Source organism: Cervus canadensis, chromosome 7 (genome assembly GCF_019320065.1).
Source record: "Cervus canadensis isolate Bull #8, Minnesota chromosome 7, ASM1932006v1, whole genome shotgun sequence".
NCBI classification, from domain to species: domain Eukaryota; kingdom Metazoa; phylum Chordata; class Mammalia; order Artiodactyla; family Cervidae; genus Cervus; species Cervus canadensis.
In genome coordinates this window covers 48,020,928-48,043,135 of record NC_057392.1, presented here as the reverse complement: position 1 = coordinate 48,043,135, position 22,208 = coordinate 48,020,928, and the positions used below count along the sequence as shown (strand labels likewise).

At 34.1% G+C, this 22,208-nt stretch overlaps 1 protein-coding gene across 12 annotated transcripts in view; it reads left to right on the top strand.

Moving 5' to 3' along the window:
- Window positions 1–22,208, top strand: part of DLG1 (discs large MAGUK scaffold protein 1) — a 261,150-nt gene that overhangs the window by 123,684 nt on the left and 115,258 nt on the right. For all 12 annotated transcript variants that reach the window (XM_043473294.1, XM_043473302.1, XM_043473301.1 and 9 more), the window contains one exon: window positions 15,980–16,033. In XM_043473294.1, coding sequence (XP_043329229.1) covers window positions 15,980–16,033 — 54 coding nt within the window. The remainder of the gene's footprint in view (window positions 1–15,979; window positions 16,034–22,208) is intronic.

Genomic DNA, 22,208 nt, shown 5'->3' with positions numbered 1-22,208 from the left:
CCTGTAGCATAAAATCTAGTAAAAATGGTGTTTTTGCTGTGTAAACAGTGTCAAAATAAGTCCTGTAAGGGGGAAAAATGAGTTATCACCTTCCATTGTTCTCATCTCAGTGCCCTTCTCCTCTCCTAAAAAGTGAAAATCAGTAAGAACATTATACAAAATAAGATTCTAAGGGAAATATAGGTATTACACTAAAACTTAAGAAAATCATGAAAAGTCAAATTATAAAACTACCCAGAATTGAATAGGTAAGTCCAGATGAATATTTTCTGTACAATGCAAAGAGAAATTGAATTTATAAATTATAAAATATAATTCTACATAGACAGTCAAAGGGTTATTGTAATAATGTAACATTCTTCCAAGTAACTAGGATTTAGTAGCACAATATTTTTTAAAGTAGGAGACTTGAAAGTTTATTCTAGTCATGTCACCTCAGTTTGTCTTTTGATGTCAAAATAGTTTTCTGGAACCCTTTGAAATTTTGTAGTTATTTCTGCTCTTATATTCAATTAGGAACCAGTCTTCTCCTGTTCAGAAGTTCTCTGATTTATTTATTCCAAGCATCCCTAGCTTAGTATCACACTACACTTGAAAATTGTTTAGAGATTGCATAACCTTGTAATTATAAATAAAGAACTTAGATTGATCTGGTTTAGAATTCTAGTTCTGCCACTTCCTGCGCTCTCCATTATTCTTGCCTGGACAATTTCATGGACAGAGGAGCCTGACGGGCTATAGTCCGTGGGGTCACAAAGAGTCAGACATGACTGAGCAACTAATACTTTTTCATTTTCCTAACACTTACTAGCTGTGTGATTGAGCAGTTTACTTAACCTTGATCTCGTTACTCACCTTTAGCACTGATGATGATAGTAGTACTCACTTGAGATGTTTTACAGTTACTGAAAGAATAGTATGCATGTGTAGCTGGCACTTGATCTTGGCTGTTTGTGTCGCTAGTGTTACTTCATATTTGCTTGAGACAGTAAACCAGGGAGCAAGTTTAAAAACTTAACAGGAGAGGCTTATTTATATTACCTAACCTCATTTTAGGTTTTAAATATACTTACAAAAGTCTAAGTAGAATAGTAGAATAATTTGTTTTGTTTTACATGAGAAGGCTGTGGGTGTGCCTCGTTTTGCAGAATAAGTGAGTGTATACCTGAGTAATTGAGTATAACATATACATTATAAAATTAATGAGAGTGATTAAAATATTTGTTCCCAAATGAATTTTTAAATCCGTATCTTACATATAACCTGATTTTAACATTTTAAATAAATACAGTTTTTCTTCTAAAGATCTACTGCTTTATACTTTGGATGCATCGGGAGATGATAGAAATAGAAACAGAAGATTTAAGATTTAGAGTCTAGTCCTACTTTGTGACTCAAATTATTTAACTTCTCTGAGTTTTATACTCCCTTCATCTATTAAAAATGGGGGCTAACTCTCTATTTCAAAGTGAGTTTGAGGACAGATAGATAGCTAGAAAGATAAAGATAAAATTTTAAAATATTCTTATATTATTTCTAGAACTTTAAACTTTCAAAGTACTTTTATATTGATCATGTCATTTAAATTTTATGAAAATATGAAAATTATCATGCTTATTAGTTAGAGTGGTACAGAGATAGACTGAATGGCTTTTATTTATTTATTGAAGGATAATTGCTTTACAGGATTTTGTTGTTTTCTGTCAAGCTTCAACATGAATCAGCCGTTGATATACATACATCCCCTCCCTCTTGAACTTCCCTTCCATCTCCCCATCCCACCCCTCTAGATTGATAGAGAGCCCCTGTCTGAGATCCCTGAGACATACAGCAAATTCCCATTGGCTGTCTATTTTACATACGGTAATGTAAGTTTCCATGTTACTCTCTCCGTACGTCTTACGCTCTTCTCCCCTCTGCCTGTGTCCATAAGTCTGTTTTCTATGTGTTTCTCCATTGTTGGCCTGCAAATAAATTCTTCAATACCATCTTTCTAGATTCTGTATGTATGTGTTAGTATACAATATTTATTTTTCTCTTTCTGACTTACTTCATTCTGTATAATAGGCTCTAGGTTCCTCCACCTCATTAGAACTGACTCAAATGCTTTTTAGGGCTGAGTAACATTCCATTGTGTATATGTACCACAATTTCTTTATCCGTTCATCTGTCAATGGACATCTAGGTTGCTTCCGTGTTCTAGCTATTGTAAATAGTGCTGCAGTGAACATTGGGGTACATGTGTCTTTTTCAATTTTGGTTTCCTCAGGGTATATGCCTAGGAGTGGCATTGCTAGGTCATATTATTCCTAGGTTTTTAAGGAATCTCCATACCATCTTCCACAATGGCTGTATAAATTTACATTCCCACCACCAGTGCAAGAGGGTTCCCTTTTCTCCACACCCTCTCCAGCACGTATTGTTTGTAGACTTCTTGATGATGGCTATTCTGACCAGTGTAAGGTGGTATCTCATTGTAGTTTTGATTTGCATTTCTCTAATAATGAGCAATAATGAGCATCTTTTCATGTGTTTGTTAGCTATCCGTATGTCTTCTTTGGAAAAATGCCTATTTAGGTCTTTTTCCCACTTTTTGATTGGGTTGTTTGTTTTTCTGGTATTGAGTTGTATGAGCTGCTTGTGTATTTTGGAAATTAATCCTTTGTCAGTTGTTTCATTTGCTATTATTTTCTCCCATTCCAAGGGTTGTCTTTTCTCCTAGCTTATAGTTTCCTTTGCTCTGCAAAAGCTTTTGAGTTTAATCAAGTCCCACTTATTTACTTTCATTTTTATTTCATTACTCTAGAAGGTGGATCATAGAGGATCTTGCTTTAATTAATGTCATTGAGTGTTCTGCCTATGTTTTCCTGTAAGAGTTTTATAGTTCCTGGTCTTACATTTAGGTCTTTAATCCATTTTGAGTTTATCTTTGTGTGTGGTGTTAGGGAGTGTTCTAATTTCATTCTTTTACATGTAGCTGTCCAGTTTTCCCAACACCACTTATTGAAGAGGCTTTCTTTGCCCCATTGTATATTCTTGCCTCTTTTGTCAGAAATAGGGTATCCATAGGTGCAAGGGTTTATTTCTGGGCTTTCTATCTTGTCCCATTGGTCTATATTTCTGTTTCTGTGCCCATACCATACTGTCTTGATGACTGTAGCTTTGTAGTATAATCTGAAGTCAGGAAAGTTGATTCCTCCAGCTCCATTCTTCTTTCTCAAGACTGCTTTGGCTATTCGGGGTCTTTTGTTTCTGTATGAATTGTGAAATTTTTTGTTCTAGTTCTGTGAAAAATGCTATTGGTAATTTGGTAAGGATCACGTTAAATCTGTAGATTGCATTTGGTAGTGTAGTCATTTTCACAATATTGATTCTTCCTACCCAGGAATGTGGAATATCTCTCCATCTGTTTATGTCATATTTGATTTCTTTCATTGGTGTCATATAATTTTCTGTATACAGTTCCTTTGTCTCCTTACGTAGATTTATTCCTAGATATTTAATTATTTTTGCTGCACTGGTGAATGGGATTGATTCCTTAATTTCTTTTTCTTATTTTTCATTGTTAATATATAGGAAAGCAAGTGGTTTCTGTGTATTGATTTTGTTATGGCTTTTGAAGTTACAGAAAGAACCTGAACTTTATAGTGAACCTAACTCTGCCAATTCCTGGCCTTGCCCTTTCCTGGTTGTGTGATGGTGGGAACATTATTCGGTTTCTCATAGCCTTGGTTTCTCCATCCACATAGAAACTGAGCACATAGCAATTGTATAACAGATGCTAGTTCTTCCTACTGACGATATAATCTCTAAGATACTAGCCTATTAAATATACACCCAGAGTAAATACTCTTCTTTAAAACTAGATTCTTTAGACCTTTTTTTTTTTAACCAGTTCTGAGGAGATATGTAATGAAAGTATTATTGAAATGCTTTATAGCTAATTTTATGTGTTTGTATGAAAAGTCTATGTTCATGCTCAAATAGACGCTTTGGAGGCATTGTTTTTAGTTTAATTTTTTGTTACTGTTTCAGTCATGTAAATACAAAAATAAATATAACATTGTTCTTTTCCTTTGAGAGCCTACTATCTGTTCATGCAAGAGACAGCAGATAACTCCCACATGACATGAGAGGAACTAAGGTTAGAAGTGTATCCAGTATAGAGTATCCTATTGCTTTTGGACAATGCAAGTTTCACAGAACATATGAGTGTTGACCCTTAAATGATTTGATCATTTGTATAATCTAAAGCATGGCTTGTTAGGTTTTCACTTTACTAGTAATCTTAAATACAATAATATATTTGGATTGCCTTGATGGACCTTTTTTAACCACACACTATCACTTGACTGCAGTGCCTCTATTCTGTTTGTGTCTTGGATTTTTTTGTTTGTTTGTTTTTGTGTTATTTTCAAATTATTTCACACTTACAAAGAGTTGCAAGAATTGTAAAAAATTTCATATACCCATGTCTCCCCCAATTGTTAAAATTTTTGCCTACCACATCTGCTTCATCATTTCTCTTCTTATATAATTGAGTATGATTTTTTTGTATACCAGTTAAAAGGAAGTTTTACTCATGTTCCCTTACCCTAAATATTAATACTTTATGATACTAAATATCTTCCTGAGAAGGAAAAATACTGCTATAATATAGTGATCTAAAGCAGAAAGTTGGCTATCCTGCCAGGCTTCTCTGTCCATGGAATTCTCCAGACCAGAATACTGAAGTGAGTAGCAGTTCCCTTCACCAGGGGATCTTCCCAACCCAGGGATTGAACCCAGATCTCCTGTGTTACCAGGTGTATTCTTTACTGTCTGAGCCACAAGGGAAGCAACATAATACTACAGACCATAATTCTATTTGCCAGTAGCCTAGTAATGTTCTTTGTATGAAAAACAAAAACAGGTCCTTTGTCCATCCAAGACCACAGTTAGTGTTCATGAATCTACTTTAATCTAAAGTAGCGCCACAGTCTTTCATGTGTGTGGCCTTTTACGAGAGAACAGGCTAGATGTTTTGTAGAATACCTGCAATTTGTGTTTGTTTGATGCATTTTAATAATTAGGTTGAGGTCATATTTTTTCCTTTTTTAATTGTAATAGACACATAATGTATATTACACCACCTTAACTATTTTTAAGTTTACAGTTCAGTGGTATTAAGTACATTCATATTGGTGTCTTTATATCACCATCATCCATCTGCAGAAGTTTTTATTCGTTTTGCAGAATTGAAACTCTGTACCCATTAAACACTGAATTCCCCATTCCTTCCTCTCCCCTCTCACTTCCTGGCCGAGGCCTTGGCAACTACTATTCTACATTATTTCTCTGTGATTTTGACTCAAGTACCTCAGATAAGTGAAATCATAACAGTATATGTCTGTTTGTGACTAGCTGATTTCACTTAGCATACTGTCCTTAAGGTTAATCCATGCTGTATACATATGTAGCATCAGAATATACCTTCTTTTGAAAGCTAAATAATACCCCATTTTATGTGTATATCAGATTTTCTTATCCATTCGTCAGTGAACAACTCAAGTTGCTTCCACATTTTAGCTATTGTGAATAATGCTGCTATGAACATGGGTGTACAGATACCTCTTCAAGACCCTGCCTTCAGTTCTTTAGAGTGTATACCTGAAAGTGTAATAACTGGATTATTTTGTAACTAAATTTTTAGGGGAACTATCATACTATTTTCCACAGTGGTGTAGCACTTTATATTCCCACCAATGAAGTACAGTGGTTCCAATTTTCCCACATCTATAGCAGCACTCCTTATATTTATTCTGTTTTCATATTGTTAGCCAAACTGATGGGTATAACGTGGCATCTCATTGTAGTTCTGATTTTCAGCTCCCCAGTGATTAGTGATGTTGAACATCTTTTCATGTGTTTATTGGCCCTTTGTATATCTTCTTTGGAGAAATAGCCTTTACCCATTTTGAATTGTGTTGTTGGTTTCTTTTGAGTTTTAGGAATTCTCTGTGTATTCTGGATATTAGTTCTTTATTAGATACATGATTTGCAAATATTGACTTCCATTCTGTGGGTTGTCTTTTTACTCTGTGGATAGTGTCATTTGATGCACAAAATTTTTAATTTTTAACAAGTCCAAATTGTCTATATTTTCTTTTGTTGCCTGCACCTTTGGTGTTATATTCAGTGAATCATTGCCAAATGCAGTGTCATGAAGTTTTTATCTTGTATTTTCTTCTTAGGGTTTTATAGTTTTAGGTCTTTTATTTAAGTCATGGATTCATTTAAAATTAATTTTTGTATATGGTGTTAGGTGTTAGGCTTCATTATTTTGCATTTGGATATCCAGTTTTTCAGCACTGTGTATTGAAAAGGCTGTCTTGTTCCCTTCAAATGGTCTTTGCACCCTTATAATTGAAAATAATTTGACTATATATATGTGGGATTATTTCTGCACTGTATATTCAATTCCAGTGACATATGACTGCCTTTATGCCAATACCAAACTTCTGAATACTGTAATTTTATAGTAAGTTTTGAAATGAAGTTTAAGTTCTCTAGCTTTGTCGGTTTTAGGATTATTTTGTTTATTCAGGTCCCTTGAGATTCCATATGAATTTTAGGATGGGTTTTCCTATTTCTGCAAAAGACATCATTGTTATTTTGATAGGAATTGTATTAAATCTATAAATTGCTTTGGGTAGTATTGACATCTTAACAGTATTAAGATGTCATGAACAAGGAATGTGTTTCCATTTATTCCTATTGTCTTTAATTTCTTTCAGCAATGTTATAGTTTTCATTGCCCAGATATTTCACTTGTTGGCAAGTTCATTCCTAACTGTTTTATTCTTTTTGATGCTGTTGTAAATTGAATTGTTTTTGTTTTCTTTCCAGCTTGTTTGTATATAGGAATGCAACTGATTTTTGTGTTTAGACCATATACTGCCACTTTGCTAAGTTTATTAATTCTAACAGACTTTTTCTACGTATATGATCATATTATTTGCAGACAGATAATTTTCTTTTTTTCATTTGGAAAATTTATTTCATGCTTTACAGGGAAACAGAAAGGAGGGTCAGAGTACCGCTTGTTTTGGCCTTTTTTAAAAATTATGAAAGTATGATAACATTTACAAGAGACTTGGAAAATACAGAACATGGTTATATGTAGTTCCACTACATATTACAGTTATTTTTTAAGTAGATAAATTAAAATTTTTAGTTGGGAGTTTCAGTATTAAACTCTCAAAAATTAATAGAATGAATATACAGAGAAGTAGAAGGATATAGTAGTCCTGAAAAGCACTATGCACCAGTTCATCATAATCAAGATTTATACAGTTTTCACACAACAGTAGGATACAAATTCTGTTCAAATTCCCATAGATTGTAAAGGAGGAGACACTGGAACATATCCAGGGACATAAGAACAGGTGGAAAAAATGGGTGGTCTAAAGATACTGAAATCATACAGAGTTTGTTCTCTTATCCTTGTAGAATTATGTTAGAGATCAGTATCAAAAGAAACTTGAAAATAACCCACATGTTTTCAAATACAATGTAACATTTACCAAGAGAGATGTTTGACTTAGCATTGAAAACTTCAATAAAGTTAGAAGACTGAAAAAAACAGAGGGTGATTACAGAGAAGAAAACATTTAAATGAGAAAATAATATCAGAATGGGAAATTAATATCAAAGACACTTTAAAATCTCTTGTATTTAGAAATTTAATGTCTACTTTTAAATGATGAGTATGTCTAAGAAGCCATAGCATGGAAATAGAAAATATTTATAATAGAATAAAAATTGAAAAGAGAATTTACCAGAATTTGTTGCTTGCAGCTGAAGCTGCTGGATAATTTTTCTTCTTCTTATTTGTTTAATTGACTGATTTTCAATACTTTGTTAGATAGAAGTGGTGAAAGTGGGCCAGCTTGACTTGTTTTTGATATTAGAGGGAAAGTTTTCAGTCTTTCACCATGGAAGTATGATGTTTGCTGTAGGTTTTTCATATATGACCTTTATTACGTTGTGGTGGTTTCCTTATATTCTTAGTTAAAATATTTAATACTGTCACATACTTCCTGCATAGATTGAGATGATCATGTTGGGTTTTTTTTTCCTTCTTCTTCATTCTATTGATGTGGTATGTTACATTGATCAGTTTTCCTGTGTTGAATCATCTGTGCAATCCAGGAATAAATCCTACTTGGTCATGGTATATAAAACTCTTAGTATAATGCTGAATTCAATTTTTCTTGAGATTTTTGGATCAGTATACATAAGGGATATTGGTGTGCAGTTTTCTTATAGTGATAATGCTGGCCTCAAAGCATAAGTTGGGGAGTATACCTTCCTCTCCAATTTTGGGGCAGAATTTGATAAAAATTGATGGTAGTTCTTCAAATGTTGGGTAAATTTCACCAGGAAAACAATCAGATTTCAAGGGCTTTTGTCAGGAGATTTTTGATTACTGATTCAATTTCCTTATTAATTATAAAGTATTAAAATTTTTTCTTCATGATTCGGCATTGGTAGGAGTTTTTCCGTTTTGTGTAAGTTATCCAGTTTGTTGGCTTACACTTGGTCATAATAACTCCTATAATCCTTTTTGTTTCTGTTGAATTAACAATAATGTTCCCACTTTCATTTCTGATTTTAGTAATTTATTCTTCTCTCCTTTTCCCTTAGTCCATCTTACTAAAAGTTTGTCAATTTGTTGATCTTTTAAAAAAACAGCTATTGGCCTCATTTTCTCTATTATTTATTTGATTCATTGGTTAATAGTATGTCATTTAATTTCCACAACTTGGTGAATTTTCCAGTTTGCTTCTATTATTGCTTACTGTCTTCATCCATTTTTGACATAAAACATGTTATGTTGGAGAAGACTCTTGAGAGTCCCTGGACTGAAAGGAGATCCAACCAGTCCACCCTAAGGGAGATCAGTCCTGGGTGTTCATTGAAAGGACTGATGCTGAAGCTGAAACTCTAGTACTTTGGCCACCTCATGTGAAGAGTTGACTCATTGGAAAAGACCCTTATACTGGGAGGGATTGGGGGCAGGAGGAGAAGGGGACAACAGAGGATGAGATGGCTGGATGGCATCACCGACTCGATGGACATGAGTTTGAGTAAACTCCAGAAGTTGGTGATGGACAGGGAGGCCTGGCATGTTGAGATTCATGGGTTGCAAAGAGTCAGACACGACTGAGCGACTGAACTTTATATGACAACTTTCTTACTAAATCTATTGAGACGTAATTGTGGCCTAACATATGGTATATTCTGGAAATGATCCAAGTGCACTTGAAAAGAATATATCCTGTTGTTGGTCAGAGTGTTCCAAATATGTCTGTTAGATCAGATTGGTTTATTGAGGCATTTAAGTCTTTTTCTGTACTTATCTTTTGTCTGGCTGTTTTACACATTATTTTAAGCAGGGCCTTGAAATCTTCAACTATTATTTGTTTACTCTCTTTAATTCTGTCACTTTGTATTTCAGAGATTTTGATGGTATAGCATTAGGTACATGAATGTTAATTGTTTTATTTTCTTACTGTATTAAACCTTCTACTAATATATAATGTTGTCCTTTGTCCCTTGTAACTTTTTAAAATTTAACTTCTATTTTATCTAATATTAATATAGTCACTCCTATCTTTTAGTAGCTAGTTGCATAGAATATCTTTTTCTGTCCTTTCACTTTCAGCCTGCTTGCATCTTTGGATCTCAATGAAGTCTCTTGCAGAAAACATAGTTGGGTCGTGTGATTTTATCCATTCTGCTTTTTTTTGATTGGAGGGTTTAAGCAATTTGCATTTAAAGTAATTATTGATAAGGAGAGGCTTCTGTCATTTTGTTATTTATTTTCTACATTTATTACAGATTTATTTCCTGCATTTCCTGCATTACTGTCTTATTTTTTGTTTGGTTGATTTTTTTATATATGTAATGAAATGTTTAAATTCCTTTCATTTTTCTTTTTATGTATATTCTGTAGCTAATTTCTCTGTGGTTACCATGGGGATTACATTTAACATCCTGAAATTACAACACTCAAATTAGAATTTATATCAGTTTAACTTTAGTGATATATGAAAACTCTGCTCCTCTTAACAGTTACATCCCACCCCTTTCAGTTGTTTATGTCACAGAATTACAACTTTATACATTATATGTACAAAAATGTAAATAACAATTTTTAAATGCATTCATGTTTTAAATTATGTAGAAAATAAATGTGAAATTACAAAGCAAAGTTACCATAATATTAATTTCTGGGCTAGTAATTGATTTTAGTTATTTACTGATGTTGACATCACTTCTGTATGAATAATTCACTTTTAAACTAACTTTTAAAATATAAAATTCCAGGCAAGAATACTAGAGTGGGTTGCCATGCCCTTCTCCAGGGGATCTTCCTGACCCAGGATCAGGCATAGCAACCCACTCCAGTATTCTTGTCTGGAAAACCCCATGGGTAAAGGAACCTCATGGGCTATAGTCCAAGGGGTCACAAAGAGTCAGACATGACTGAGTGACTAACATGCCCACTTCTTTAAAATATAGTTTAAAAAATATTAGTCTCTTAAATCATGTAGATAACAAAAAGTGATGTTACAAAACACTATTAAGATAATGAAGAGGTTTTTTTGTATTTGTCCTTATTACCAAGGTCTTTATTTCCTCAGACATCTAGAGTTACTGTCTTTGTGTCCTTTCATTTCTACGTGTAGGATTCACTTTAGCATTTTTTTCAGGGCCAGTCTATAAGTAATGATCTTCAACTTTGTTTATTTGAGAATGTCATAATTTCTCCCTCATATTTGAAAGATTGTTTTGCCAGTTACTGGGTTCTTGGTTGACAGTGTTTTTCTTTTAGCACTTTGAATATACCCACCCACTGTTTCCTGACCTCAAAGGAGCTCTTGTATATTGAGTCACTTTGTTGTACTGCTTTCACAATTTTCTCTTTGTCTTTCAGCAGTTTGATTTTAATGTGTCTGAGTGTGAATCTCTCCGAGTTCATCCTACCTTGAGTTTTTTGAGCTTCTTAGATTGTTTATATTCATGTCTTTCATCAAATTTGGGGATGTTTTACCCATTATTTCTTCAGATATTCTCTCTTCCCCCTTGATCTCTCTCTTCTTGGACTCCCGTAATATGTTTGTTGGTCTGCTTAATGATGGCCCACAAGTCTCTTTAGACTCTGGTTACTTTTCTTCAGTCTTTCTGTTCTCAGACTTAATAATTTATGTCATCCTATCTTCAGGTTTCCTAATTCTTCTGCCTGCTCACATTTGCTTTAGTGAATTTTTCATTTCAGTTACTGTACTTTTCAGCTTCAGAATTTCCTTTTGGTTTCTCCTTAGGTTTTCTGTCTTTTATTGCTTTCTCCATTTTGTTCATACATTATTTTCTTAATTTTGTGCACCTTGTCTTTTAGTTCTTTGGATATCTTTACAGTGGTTGCTTTAAATCATTTGTCTGATAGATATGCCACCAGCTCTTTTTGAGAGACGGTTTCTTTTTTCTTCACTCTCCCTCCTTTGAATGGAACATATGTTCCTATTTCTTCGCATGCCTTTTGATTTTTTTTGTTCGAAATTGGACATTTGAATCTTATGATTTTTCTGGAAATCAGATTCTCCACTTTTCTAAAGTTTGCTGGTTTGTTTTTGGTTTTTTGATTGCTGTAGGCTATCTTTGTGCTAAAAATCAGCCTATGAGATAACTTTAAAATCTTCTCTGATTCTTTCTATGCCTGCATCTTCCCCAGGCATGCGCAGTGACTTTGTGCTTTCCCTCATATATGTGGTTGTTTTTGAATATTTTAATCTTCAGTGTCTGATTCTTGAAAGGGGAAAAAGAGACAAATGAAATTATGGGAGGAGACACTTGCCCTTTAAATCTCCTAGGAGTCACTTCAGCCAGAGGGGGAGGGATTTACATTACTTGGGAGAGGCTCAGCAATAATGGCCACTACCTCTTTGAAACTTCCGTGATCAGAGGTAGCAATCAGAACACAGATTCCCTATATTTGAAGAACAGGGTCCCTTTTGGCTGCCTACTCCCTCCCTACTTTGCCCTGGCTTGTGCAGGCTTTGTGCCAGCTGCTCTAGGAACAAATTATGAAGGATGGGAGTTGGGTAGCTTCAACACTGCTGAGAATTGAAATTGACTGGATTAACCACAGTTTGACATCTGGTAACTTCTAGAAGTTGCAAGCCCTTAATAGACTACAGAAGTCCAAAATACTCATGTCACACTGGCAATTGCATTTTGCCAGTACAGTCGTCATCTAGGTGGAGAAGCAAATTTGTGGGACTTCTTATTCTGTCATCATTCCAGAATTCATCATATTTGTTTTTATAGTCAGTTTAACTTATAGTAGTCACTAACATGTTAGCATTTAACTTTCAATGCTGTGTGTGCCAAATTAGAATCCAAGATGTACTACTGTCTGGGGTTTATGAATTCTTTATTGGAGAAATACTTGTTTATAATTTAGTAGGGGAGAAAGAGACTGACATTAAACCAATAATATAATGAAACTTCGATAAATGCTAAGGAGGAGAAATACAGTATACAGCATAAAAGCGTTTTCTAAACTAATTTTGGCCTGTTTTTAAATAACTGAATCTTAGAATTATTTTTAACACAAGATTTTTAAGGTGTAATATTGTTATCTGAAATTGGATTAGGATGCTGCAGTATGTTAACAGCAGCAGACTTATAAGGCCCTTTATTAATGAAATAACATTCTAAAAGTTGGATGATCAAAACTATGTTTCTTAAGTCTTATTATTAATTCTTGGGTCATATTCTTTAGGGTTTGGTTAGTTTCTGTTTCTGGTATATCCTGCCCCTTTCCTATCACCCACCCCCACATTTCTAAGTGAATCATAGGATTTCATTATTGTCTAAGTTGAGACATACACAATGGTATATACTATTAGTAAGTATAATGGATTAGCAACAGGTTTCTGTGGTTTACAACACAGTTTTTTCTTTTGTTTTTAATATTACTTTACTGAGTTGTCACACAGTCCTTTTGGTTAAAGGTATGTCTCTTTATAGACGGAAGAAATAAGTTTCAATAATTAGTACTTGTGATTTACCTGTATATTCAAAGTCATTGAATGGTAGAGGGAGGTAGAGAGAGATCTAGAATCATGCTTTTTGATGTGTCATTTAAGGTTATTTAAATAACTAGTCAACAAGTAACTTTCACATAGATTATCCTCAAGTCTTATTGCTGTTACTTTGTTTCCTCCCTAAGTAAAGCTGGTAATTCCGTGTTATCTGTTCTGCTATCTCCCTCCTAGTTATAGACACCAAGGTCTTAAACTAGTCAAATTTGCTACTGTATTTTTTGTTTTAGTGCTCTTTATTTCAGCTATCTGAAAGTAGCAAATTCCGCGGCCAAATTTTTCTGTATCTCTTCTATCTAAAGTACTTGTTCTGGCTTTGGTGTTAAGGTATTGTGTTTTTCTGAGTTGTATACTGTACCCTCCAAGCCCATTGGGCTACCTCATTCCCACCACCTCCAGGTTTGAGAGGGATGAATTACTACTTTGTCAGATACCCTTTCTGTATTCTATAAGAATTTAGAAATCCTCAAGTTAGTAAGTAAAAGTATAATGTATTTTAAGATAAATGTTTTAATTCTCTTCCTGCTAACACAGTCTTAAATATTTTTAACATTATTTTGGTGGCTGAACTTGAGGCCATCAGATCATGCCTCTTGAGCTGCAAGTACATAGGCTCTTGTTTTAGACTACATTTTGTGATAGGTCTTTTCAAATTGCTTAATCTGACATTAGTTTTGAATGAAATTCTTTTAATCCTCAATTTGAGTTTCTGTTCAGTTTCAAGTCTATGCTTTCCCTTCAGGTGTGGTCATTCACTCAGATTATTTCTAAGATACATCTACAAATAAACTGATTGTACATATATTAATTATCTAATCATATTCATTAAACCAAAATTATAAATTATTTTTACTAGTCTGTATTCTTTTTTCAGAACTGAACTTTAAAATTGAAATTAGTTTTATTATGTGAATGCTAATATCTTAATAACAGCTTTAACCCATAGTATTTTACAACTGCCTTCATTATTAACCTCTTACAATTGAGTACTTGACTCAATATAATTGTTTTGCTGTAGTTTATGAAAAAATTCAAAACTGTTCAAATAGGAAGTAGTACAGTGAACTCCCATGTATACTTATCACCCAACTACAGCAGTCCTCAATTCATGCACTTATATGATCCATTACCCCTCCTTCTCCTAATCTCTCATTGTCGTCATTCTATCTTGAAGGAAATTTAACACTTTGTATAATTTATATGTATTTCAATACCAGATTTTTATATAACTAGAATCAAAAGGTAACATATACAGTGATGATGAGTTGGTGATCATGAGCAGCTAGGGTTGTGATAATTTTGGTATAAGTTAGACTTTTGTGAAAGCCAACTTTTTCCACTATATTTTTGGTAATAAACGAGCAGAGGAAGCCAGATGGTTTTCTTGCCGTAATTTTTAAAGATTATAGCTTCTTTTGTAAGTTTAAATAGCCTTGTTCTTTCTTGCCTTCCTCTGTAATTGCTTAAGCAAAGTAAGGTGAAGTTGTACCATTAATTTTTTAATTTAAAAATATCAATTTGAGATCCCAGTAGTCATTGGGAAATGAATAATTCCTAATGTTCATAAAATCTTAAATGTCTCTCACAAATAGTATTTTTAGCAATCTCACATGTAGTATTAGGTTTGATTCTCATTGTATCATTGGAAAATAGACTATTATCATTAAAGGTAGGGCTGCACATAAAGTAGCTAGTATTATGTTTGTATTTAATACAGTATTGCCTACTCATTTTGTTTGTTTTTTTCAGGATTTTTTATTGTTTCAGACGTACAGCAAAGTGATCTAGTTATGTGTATATATATCTTCTTCAGATTATTTTCCATTATAGATTATTTTAATACACTGACTATAGTTCCCTGTGCTTTACTGTAATCCTTGTCCCCACTCATTTTTAACTTGCTGCTTCATGTAGCTTAGATGCATACAGTACAATTATTTATGCAAGCATATCTCTTAAAATTTATTTAAAGGATAGTCATCTTTTTGATTCTCTGAAAATGTCGTTTGACTTGGTAATTATATATTTTTAAATATGCAAAAGAAAGAATTTTAAGAGGAGTCACATCAGTTTTCTAGTATGTTCCAGTCTGGTTTTCATTTGGTAATAATTGCATTTTATTTTTAAAATTTTGTTCCACCTTCATAACAAACCCTTTCCAGCTTAAGCAGAAAACCAAGCTTTTTTCATCCCAAACTTAATTATACCTATGTTACTCTGCTTGTGTTTTTGGAGGGGTGGGGAGTGGTTGACCATTAATTGTTCTGTCCGTGGTCTAGAATAACAGATGAAAAGCAGTAATTGCAGTTGATAACAATTGAGGGCTTTTACATTGAATGTGTTTTCAGTATTCTAATTAAAGTTTATGATGGATTTCTTTGTATGGCTCCTTTCCCCCAGTGTTTAAACACAGTTCAGTATGAGACAGAATTTTTTTTCTGGGTGATGAAATGTTGGAATCTTCAGGAGATCCTTGAGACTAGAAAAGAAGTGATTGCCAAGAAATTTGGATGAGTTTTTTGTTATATTAGAAAATATTTGTGAATTGTTTTGAGGAGAATGGTGAACTTCACAAATCTTAACAAAATTGTGTCTGTTGTAGCGGAAATAATCATCCATTTCTCAAATGTAATAGCTGCCTATATATCTAATTCTTTCCACTGGTGCTAGAAACTGGATACATTGTTTAACATATGAAAACTTCATATAAAATTATAATTTAAGAAATAGCAAATCTTTCATATGCTTCTAATATTTGTGACCATTAATATGTAATGTGCCAATTTTCCTGTTAAGCCTAATACTTTTACAATTCTTTCTTTAAGGCAAATCCTCCTCCAGTACTGGTTAACACAGACAGCTTGGAAACATCAACTTATGTAAGTTCCATTCATCACCATATATAATTCTGTTTTTCCTGTTCAGGTTTTGATACAGGTATAAAAATCACAGCATTATTTTCTCTAATACATTGTACTTATGATGCTCTGTCATTGAGCTGTAATTACTAAAGTAAATGAAACATACTATCCTTTTTTGTTTTCTGTTTTTTCCATGCTTTTACAAAGCAGAAATGTTGAAATACATTTCATTTTTAAGTTAAAATGAATAGCTTTCACTACAGGCTCTGTCTCACCAGTGGTCATTTACACAATGCCATATAATCAGAGAGTCATTTTTGAAGTCTAATTGAGTGACTGTGTTTTTAGTGACCAGATTTATATGTGTTCACAGTTATAATTCTGTAACTTTAAATTAATTGTTCCTTCGCTCTAAACTTCTTTTGTTAAAAAATCTTCTTTCTCCTAAAGATAAATAGCCAGAACAGCAGAATCTTAACATTTTTCACCCCACCTAAAGTATCTTTGGAGATGTTTAAGTAGAAGTTATACCTGTGCATTTTTAAAAAATCAAATGGTGCATAATTTAATACATTATAAAAATCTTTTTTCTCTCATTTTTGAACTGTAGTTGATTTTCATCTGTACTTTGAAACATTTTATTTGGCTTTATATTCTGTGTATATTTATATGGGTATAGCAAATTTGGGGAGATTTTTGAAAACTTTAAGTAATAATACTTAATACAAACCAAAAGTACTCTTCAGTCAGTGTCACCTTTCACACTGATATTGAATACTTAAGAAGAATTTTGTTTGTACTTTTGTCAATATTTTCTTCTTCACATTTTATCCCTTGTTCATTTGTTAAATTATGTTTTGCTTAAGGGAGAGATATTAAATATTTTTATTTTAAAACCCTTTGAACTGGAAGGTTACTATGTAAGACCTAACAGAAAACTAGATCAACAAAGAAAATAAATACACATGCATTTTAGAGATGTCAACAAATTAAAAGCAGGATTAACATACAGACAGCAAACTTAGTTTTTATGACACATTATTCAAAAAATAATTTTCCTGCTAAGCAGAATATGTTGGAAGTCTCTAAACCCATTCACTACCCATGTTGAGAAATTCTCTAGAAAGACTCACAAGGCTCAGCACCTTGTACCTAAGATTTATTTATATGTACATACATATTTATATGTACATACATACATATTATTATATGTAATAAGTCAGGATCCATAGTCAGATTATAAGGCTGTTTGTCTAGAAGAATACATCTTTAGATTTCCTTGTACTATCTTCCTCCCAAGAGGTGTCCACAGAGCACTGTTTTCACTTGGCAGTGAAAATGTAGCAACAAGTATTCAGTTTTTCTGCCTAGGGAAGCCCACTATTTGGGCTTCACCACAGTTATTTACTGGTGGTTGTTCACATAGACACCCTCTATCCTGTACATACCAAATTTCCAAACTCGCAGAAGGAAAACAGGTGTTCAGCATAAAGTTCATTGTCTCTGCAAAGTCTTGCCAAGAGTAAACAACCCTTTCAGTTAGGGAATGGTGAGAACGATCCCAAAATCAATTTCTCAAATGCCTAAGACTCTTCTAGCCAAAGCAGCCTTGGGCCTGATATAGCAACCCTTTTCTCTACATAAGGCAATAAGATAAATTCCATTTTCTTAAGATTTTGTTTCAGAGTTGTTCTACTTTATCATATTTGAAGAACACTGTAAAACGTTTAGTAATATTCTTTGTGGCTAATTAGTTTAATTCTGAAATTTAAAATATGTTTTAGAATGGCTTTTAAACTTACTTGTTATTCCTTTGTTGAGTTCTGGTTATTAAATACTAGCTATGAGTTGATGAATAAAAATAAAACTTGCAGCTGTTGCATTATATATCACATTTTCCCCCCTGGCTGTTGTCACATTGCTTCCTAAAATTAAGTAGTTAATTGAACAGGTAATGCATATACATTGTATAAAATTCAATATGTACCAAGGTATATCCAATGAAAAGAGAAGAAAAGTGAAGAAAAAATCTTTCTTCACCCCTACTCCTAGTCTTCTTATTCCTCTTAGTTAAAATGTTAATGTGTGTGTGTGTGTGTGTATAGGATATATATAAAAAGAACATGTGTATATATATCCTTTTATAAATATTTTGTACATCACTAAGGATATATGTGTTTTCAAACTTTTCCCATACAAAAATCAATGCCCCACTGATACTTTTGTATAGATGTTTTGTGTATATATGCAATTATATAATCTGAATATATTTGTATACATAGATTGCTCAAAAGGTGTGTCAACTTTTAGATTTGATCATTATTGCCAAATTATACTTTCTGGCATTATGATTCAACAAAAATTATTGTTTTTACCCCATACTGTCACTAGCATGGTGTGTTGATAAATTTTTTGATCCTTTGTTAGCATGTTTGTTACTGTAAAGTATATTAACTCATTGTTTCAACTTGAATTTATATCTCAATTCTTTTTCAGCCTTTTCACCTTAAAATTTTTTTTTATGTTGCGACATTTACATACCACAAAATCTACCCTTTTAAAGAGTACAATTCAGTGGTTTTAGTTTATTCACAGCATTGTGCCATCACTGCCTTTTCAAATTTCATAACATTTTTATTTCCTTGTAAGGAAACCCTGTACCCGTTAACAGTCACTCCCCATTTTGCCCTTACCCCAGCCCCTTACAATCACTAATCTACTTTCTGTCACTATGGCTTTGTCTTTTCTGGACTATTCATATAAATAGAATCATACATGTACACCTGAAACCAACACAACATTGTAAATCAACTGTACTGCAATAAAATTTTTTTAAAAAGGAATCATACAGTAAATGTTTTTTTGTGTCTGGCTTTCACTAGGCGTAGAATTGTGAAGTTTCATCTGTGTTGTAGCATGTGTTATGACCATAAAAACATGATTCGTTTTTATGGTTGAATTATTTTTCATTATATGTATGTACTGCTACTGCTAAGTCACTTCAGTCGTGTCCAACTCTGTGCGACCCCATCCCTGGGATTCTCCAGGCAAGAACACTGGAGTGGGTTGCCATTTCCTTCTCCAATGCATAAAAGTGAAAAGTGAAAGTGAAGTCGCTCAGTCATGTCTGACTCTTCGCGACCCCATGGACTGTAGCCTACCAGGCTCCTCCGTCCATGGGATTTTCCAGGCAAGAGTACTGGAGTGGGATGCCATTGCCTTCTCCGTATGTATGTACTACATTTTGTTTATTCATCCTTCTCTCGGTGGGCTCTTGGGTCATTTCCACCTTTTGGCTATTGTGAATAGTGCTATGGTAAACATTGGCATGGGCATCCCCGGTGGATGAGAGGTAAAGAATCTACCCAGAATCCACCTGCCAATGCAAGAGATGTGGGTTCAATCCGTGGCTTGGGAAGATCCCTTGGAGAGAGAAATGGCAACCCACTCTAGTATTCTTTACTGCGAAATCCCATTAACAGAGGAGCCTGGTGGGCTCAGTCCACGGGGTCACAGATAGTTGGACTTAATGACTAAACAACAGCAACAGACATTGCATACAGTATCTGGGAATTATTGTCATTTTATTAGTATTATGTCTCTTAGTCCATGAACATATTGTCTATCCATTCATTTACATCTTCAGTTTTGTTAACAGCGTTTTAAATTTTCAGTGTATTTGTCTTACACTTTTTAAATTAATTCCTAAGTATTTTATTCTTTTAATGATATTGTAAATGAAATTGTTTTCTTAATTTTATGTATGGATTTTTCATTGCTAGTGTTTAGGAATATAATGGATTTGGGGGTATTGACCTATCCTGCAGTGTTAAACCTGAACTCATAAATTAGTTATTTTTTGTTCTTATTGTAGATTCTTTTGGATTTTCTACATAAGGTCATGTAATATACAAACAAATATTTTCATTTCTTTCTTTTCAATAAAGATGCCTTTTATTTATTTTTCTTACCTAATTGCCATGGCTGAAACCTCCATTAAAATGTTTCATAGAAATTGCAAGAGCGAGCATTCTTATTTTGTTCCTGATCCTTGGGTGAAAGCTTTCACTCTTGTACAATTAAGGATGATGTGTTAAACCCAGTGTTAAGTATTAATTGATACTATAAGTTCATTGGCATTGGGTTTGATTCTCTCTCTGAAATCCTATTCTTTTCCTAAATACTAAAATATTAAGCAAAAATTCTAGAGGTCTTCCTGGTTCTGGTAATGAGCAGAAATGAAGAAATTTGTTGAAATAATTCCTAACTATTCCTTTGTATTTTCTGTAAAACCATAAAGAGTAAAGATTAGGAAAATTCATTTAATTTTACCTTGGTAGCTTTCTTACACAGGGCTTCCCTGGTGGCTCAGATGGTAAAGAATCTGCAGATGTGGGTTTTATCCCTGGGTCAGGAAGATCCCCTGAAGAAGGGAATGGCTAACCATTCCAGTATTCCTTTTTTTCCTAATTGATAGATGATTGCTTTACAGTATTGTGTTGGTTTCTGCCATACATCAACATAAATCCTCCCTTGGTATACACATGTCCCCTTCCTCTTGAACCTCCCTCCCACCTGCCACACCTCTAAGTTGTCACAGAGTACCTGTTTGAGCTCCCTGCATTATACAGCAAATTCCCACTGGCTGTCTCTTTTGCATATGACAATATATGTGTTTCCATGCTACTCTCTCCATTCATCCCACCCACCCTCTCTTTTCGCCTGCCCTGGGCCCACCTGTCTGTTCTCTATGTCTGTGTCTCCATTGCTGCCCTGAAAATAGGTTCATCAGTACCATCTTCCTAGATTCCATATATACATGTGTTAATATGTGATAATTGTCTTTCTCTTTCTTTCTTACTTCACTCTGTATAATAGGCTCTAGGTTTATCCACCTCATTAGAACTGACTCAAATGTGGTGTTTTTGTGGCTGAGAAATATTCCTTTTTGCATTACCCCCCCCCCCCCCGCAAGAAAAAGAAAAGCAAAAAGGCAAAATGGTTGGTTGAGGAGGCCTTCCAAATAGATGAGAAAAGAAGAGAAGAGAAAAGCAAAGGAGAAAAGGAAAGATATACCTATCTGAATGCAGAGTTCCAAAGAATACCAAGCAAAGATTTTAAAAAGCCTTCCTAAGTGAACAGTGCCAACAAAGATCCATCTAGTCAAAGCTGTGGTTTTTCCATTAGTCATGTATGGATGTGAGAGTTGGACTGTAAAGGAAGCTGACTGCCGAAGAATTGATGCTTTTGAACTGTGGTGGTGTTGAAGACTCTTGAGGGTCCCTTGGACAGCAAGGAGATCGAACCAGTCCATCCTAAAGGAAATCAGTCTTGAATATTCATTGGAAGGACTGATGCTGAAGCTGAAACTCCAATACTTTGGCCACCTGATGCGAAGAACTGACTCAATTGAAAAGACCTTGATGCTGGGCAAGATGGAAGGCGGGAGGAGAAAGGGATGACAGAGGATGAGATGGTTGGATGGCATCACTGACTCAATATATATGAGTTTGAGTAAATTTCGGGAGTTGGTGATAGACAGGGAGGCCTGGCATGCTGCAGTCCATGGGGTTGCAAGAGTTGGACACGACGGAGTGACTGAACTGAACTGAACAATGCAAAGAAATAGAGGAAAACAATAGAATGGGAAAGACTAGAGATCTCATCAAGAAAATCAGAGATACCAAGGGGACATTTCATGCAAAGATGGGCACAATAAAGGACAGACATAGAATGGATCTAATGGAAGCAGAAGATATTAAGAACAGGTGGCAAGAATATCTAGAAGTACTACGCAAAAAAGATCTTAATGACCCAGATAACCACGATGGTGTAATCACTCACTTAGAGCCAAACATCCTGGAGTGTGAGATCAGGTGGGACTTAGGAAGCATCACTATGAACAAAGCTAGTGGAGGTGATGAAATTCCAGTTGAGCTATTTCAAATCCTAAAAGATGATGCTGTGAAAGTGCTGCACTCAACATGTCAGCAAATTTGGAAAACTCAGCAGTGGCCACAGGACTGGAAAAAGTCAATTTTCATTCCAATCCCAAAGAAAGGCAATGCCAAAGAATGCTCAAGCTACCAAACAGTTGCACTCATCTCACATGCTAGCAAAGTAATGCTCAAAATTCTCCAGGCTGGCTTCAACAGTACATTAATAGTGAACTTCCAGATGTTCAAGCTGGATG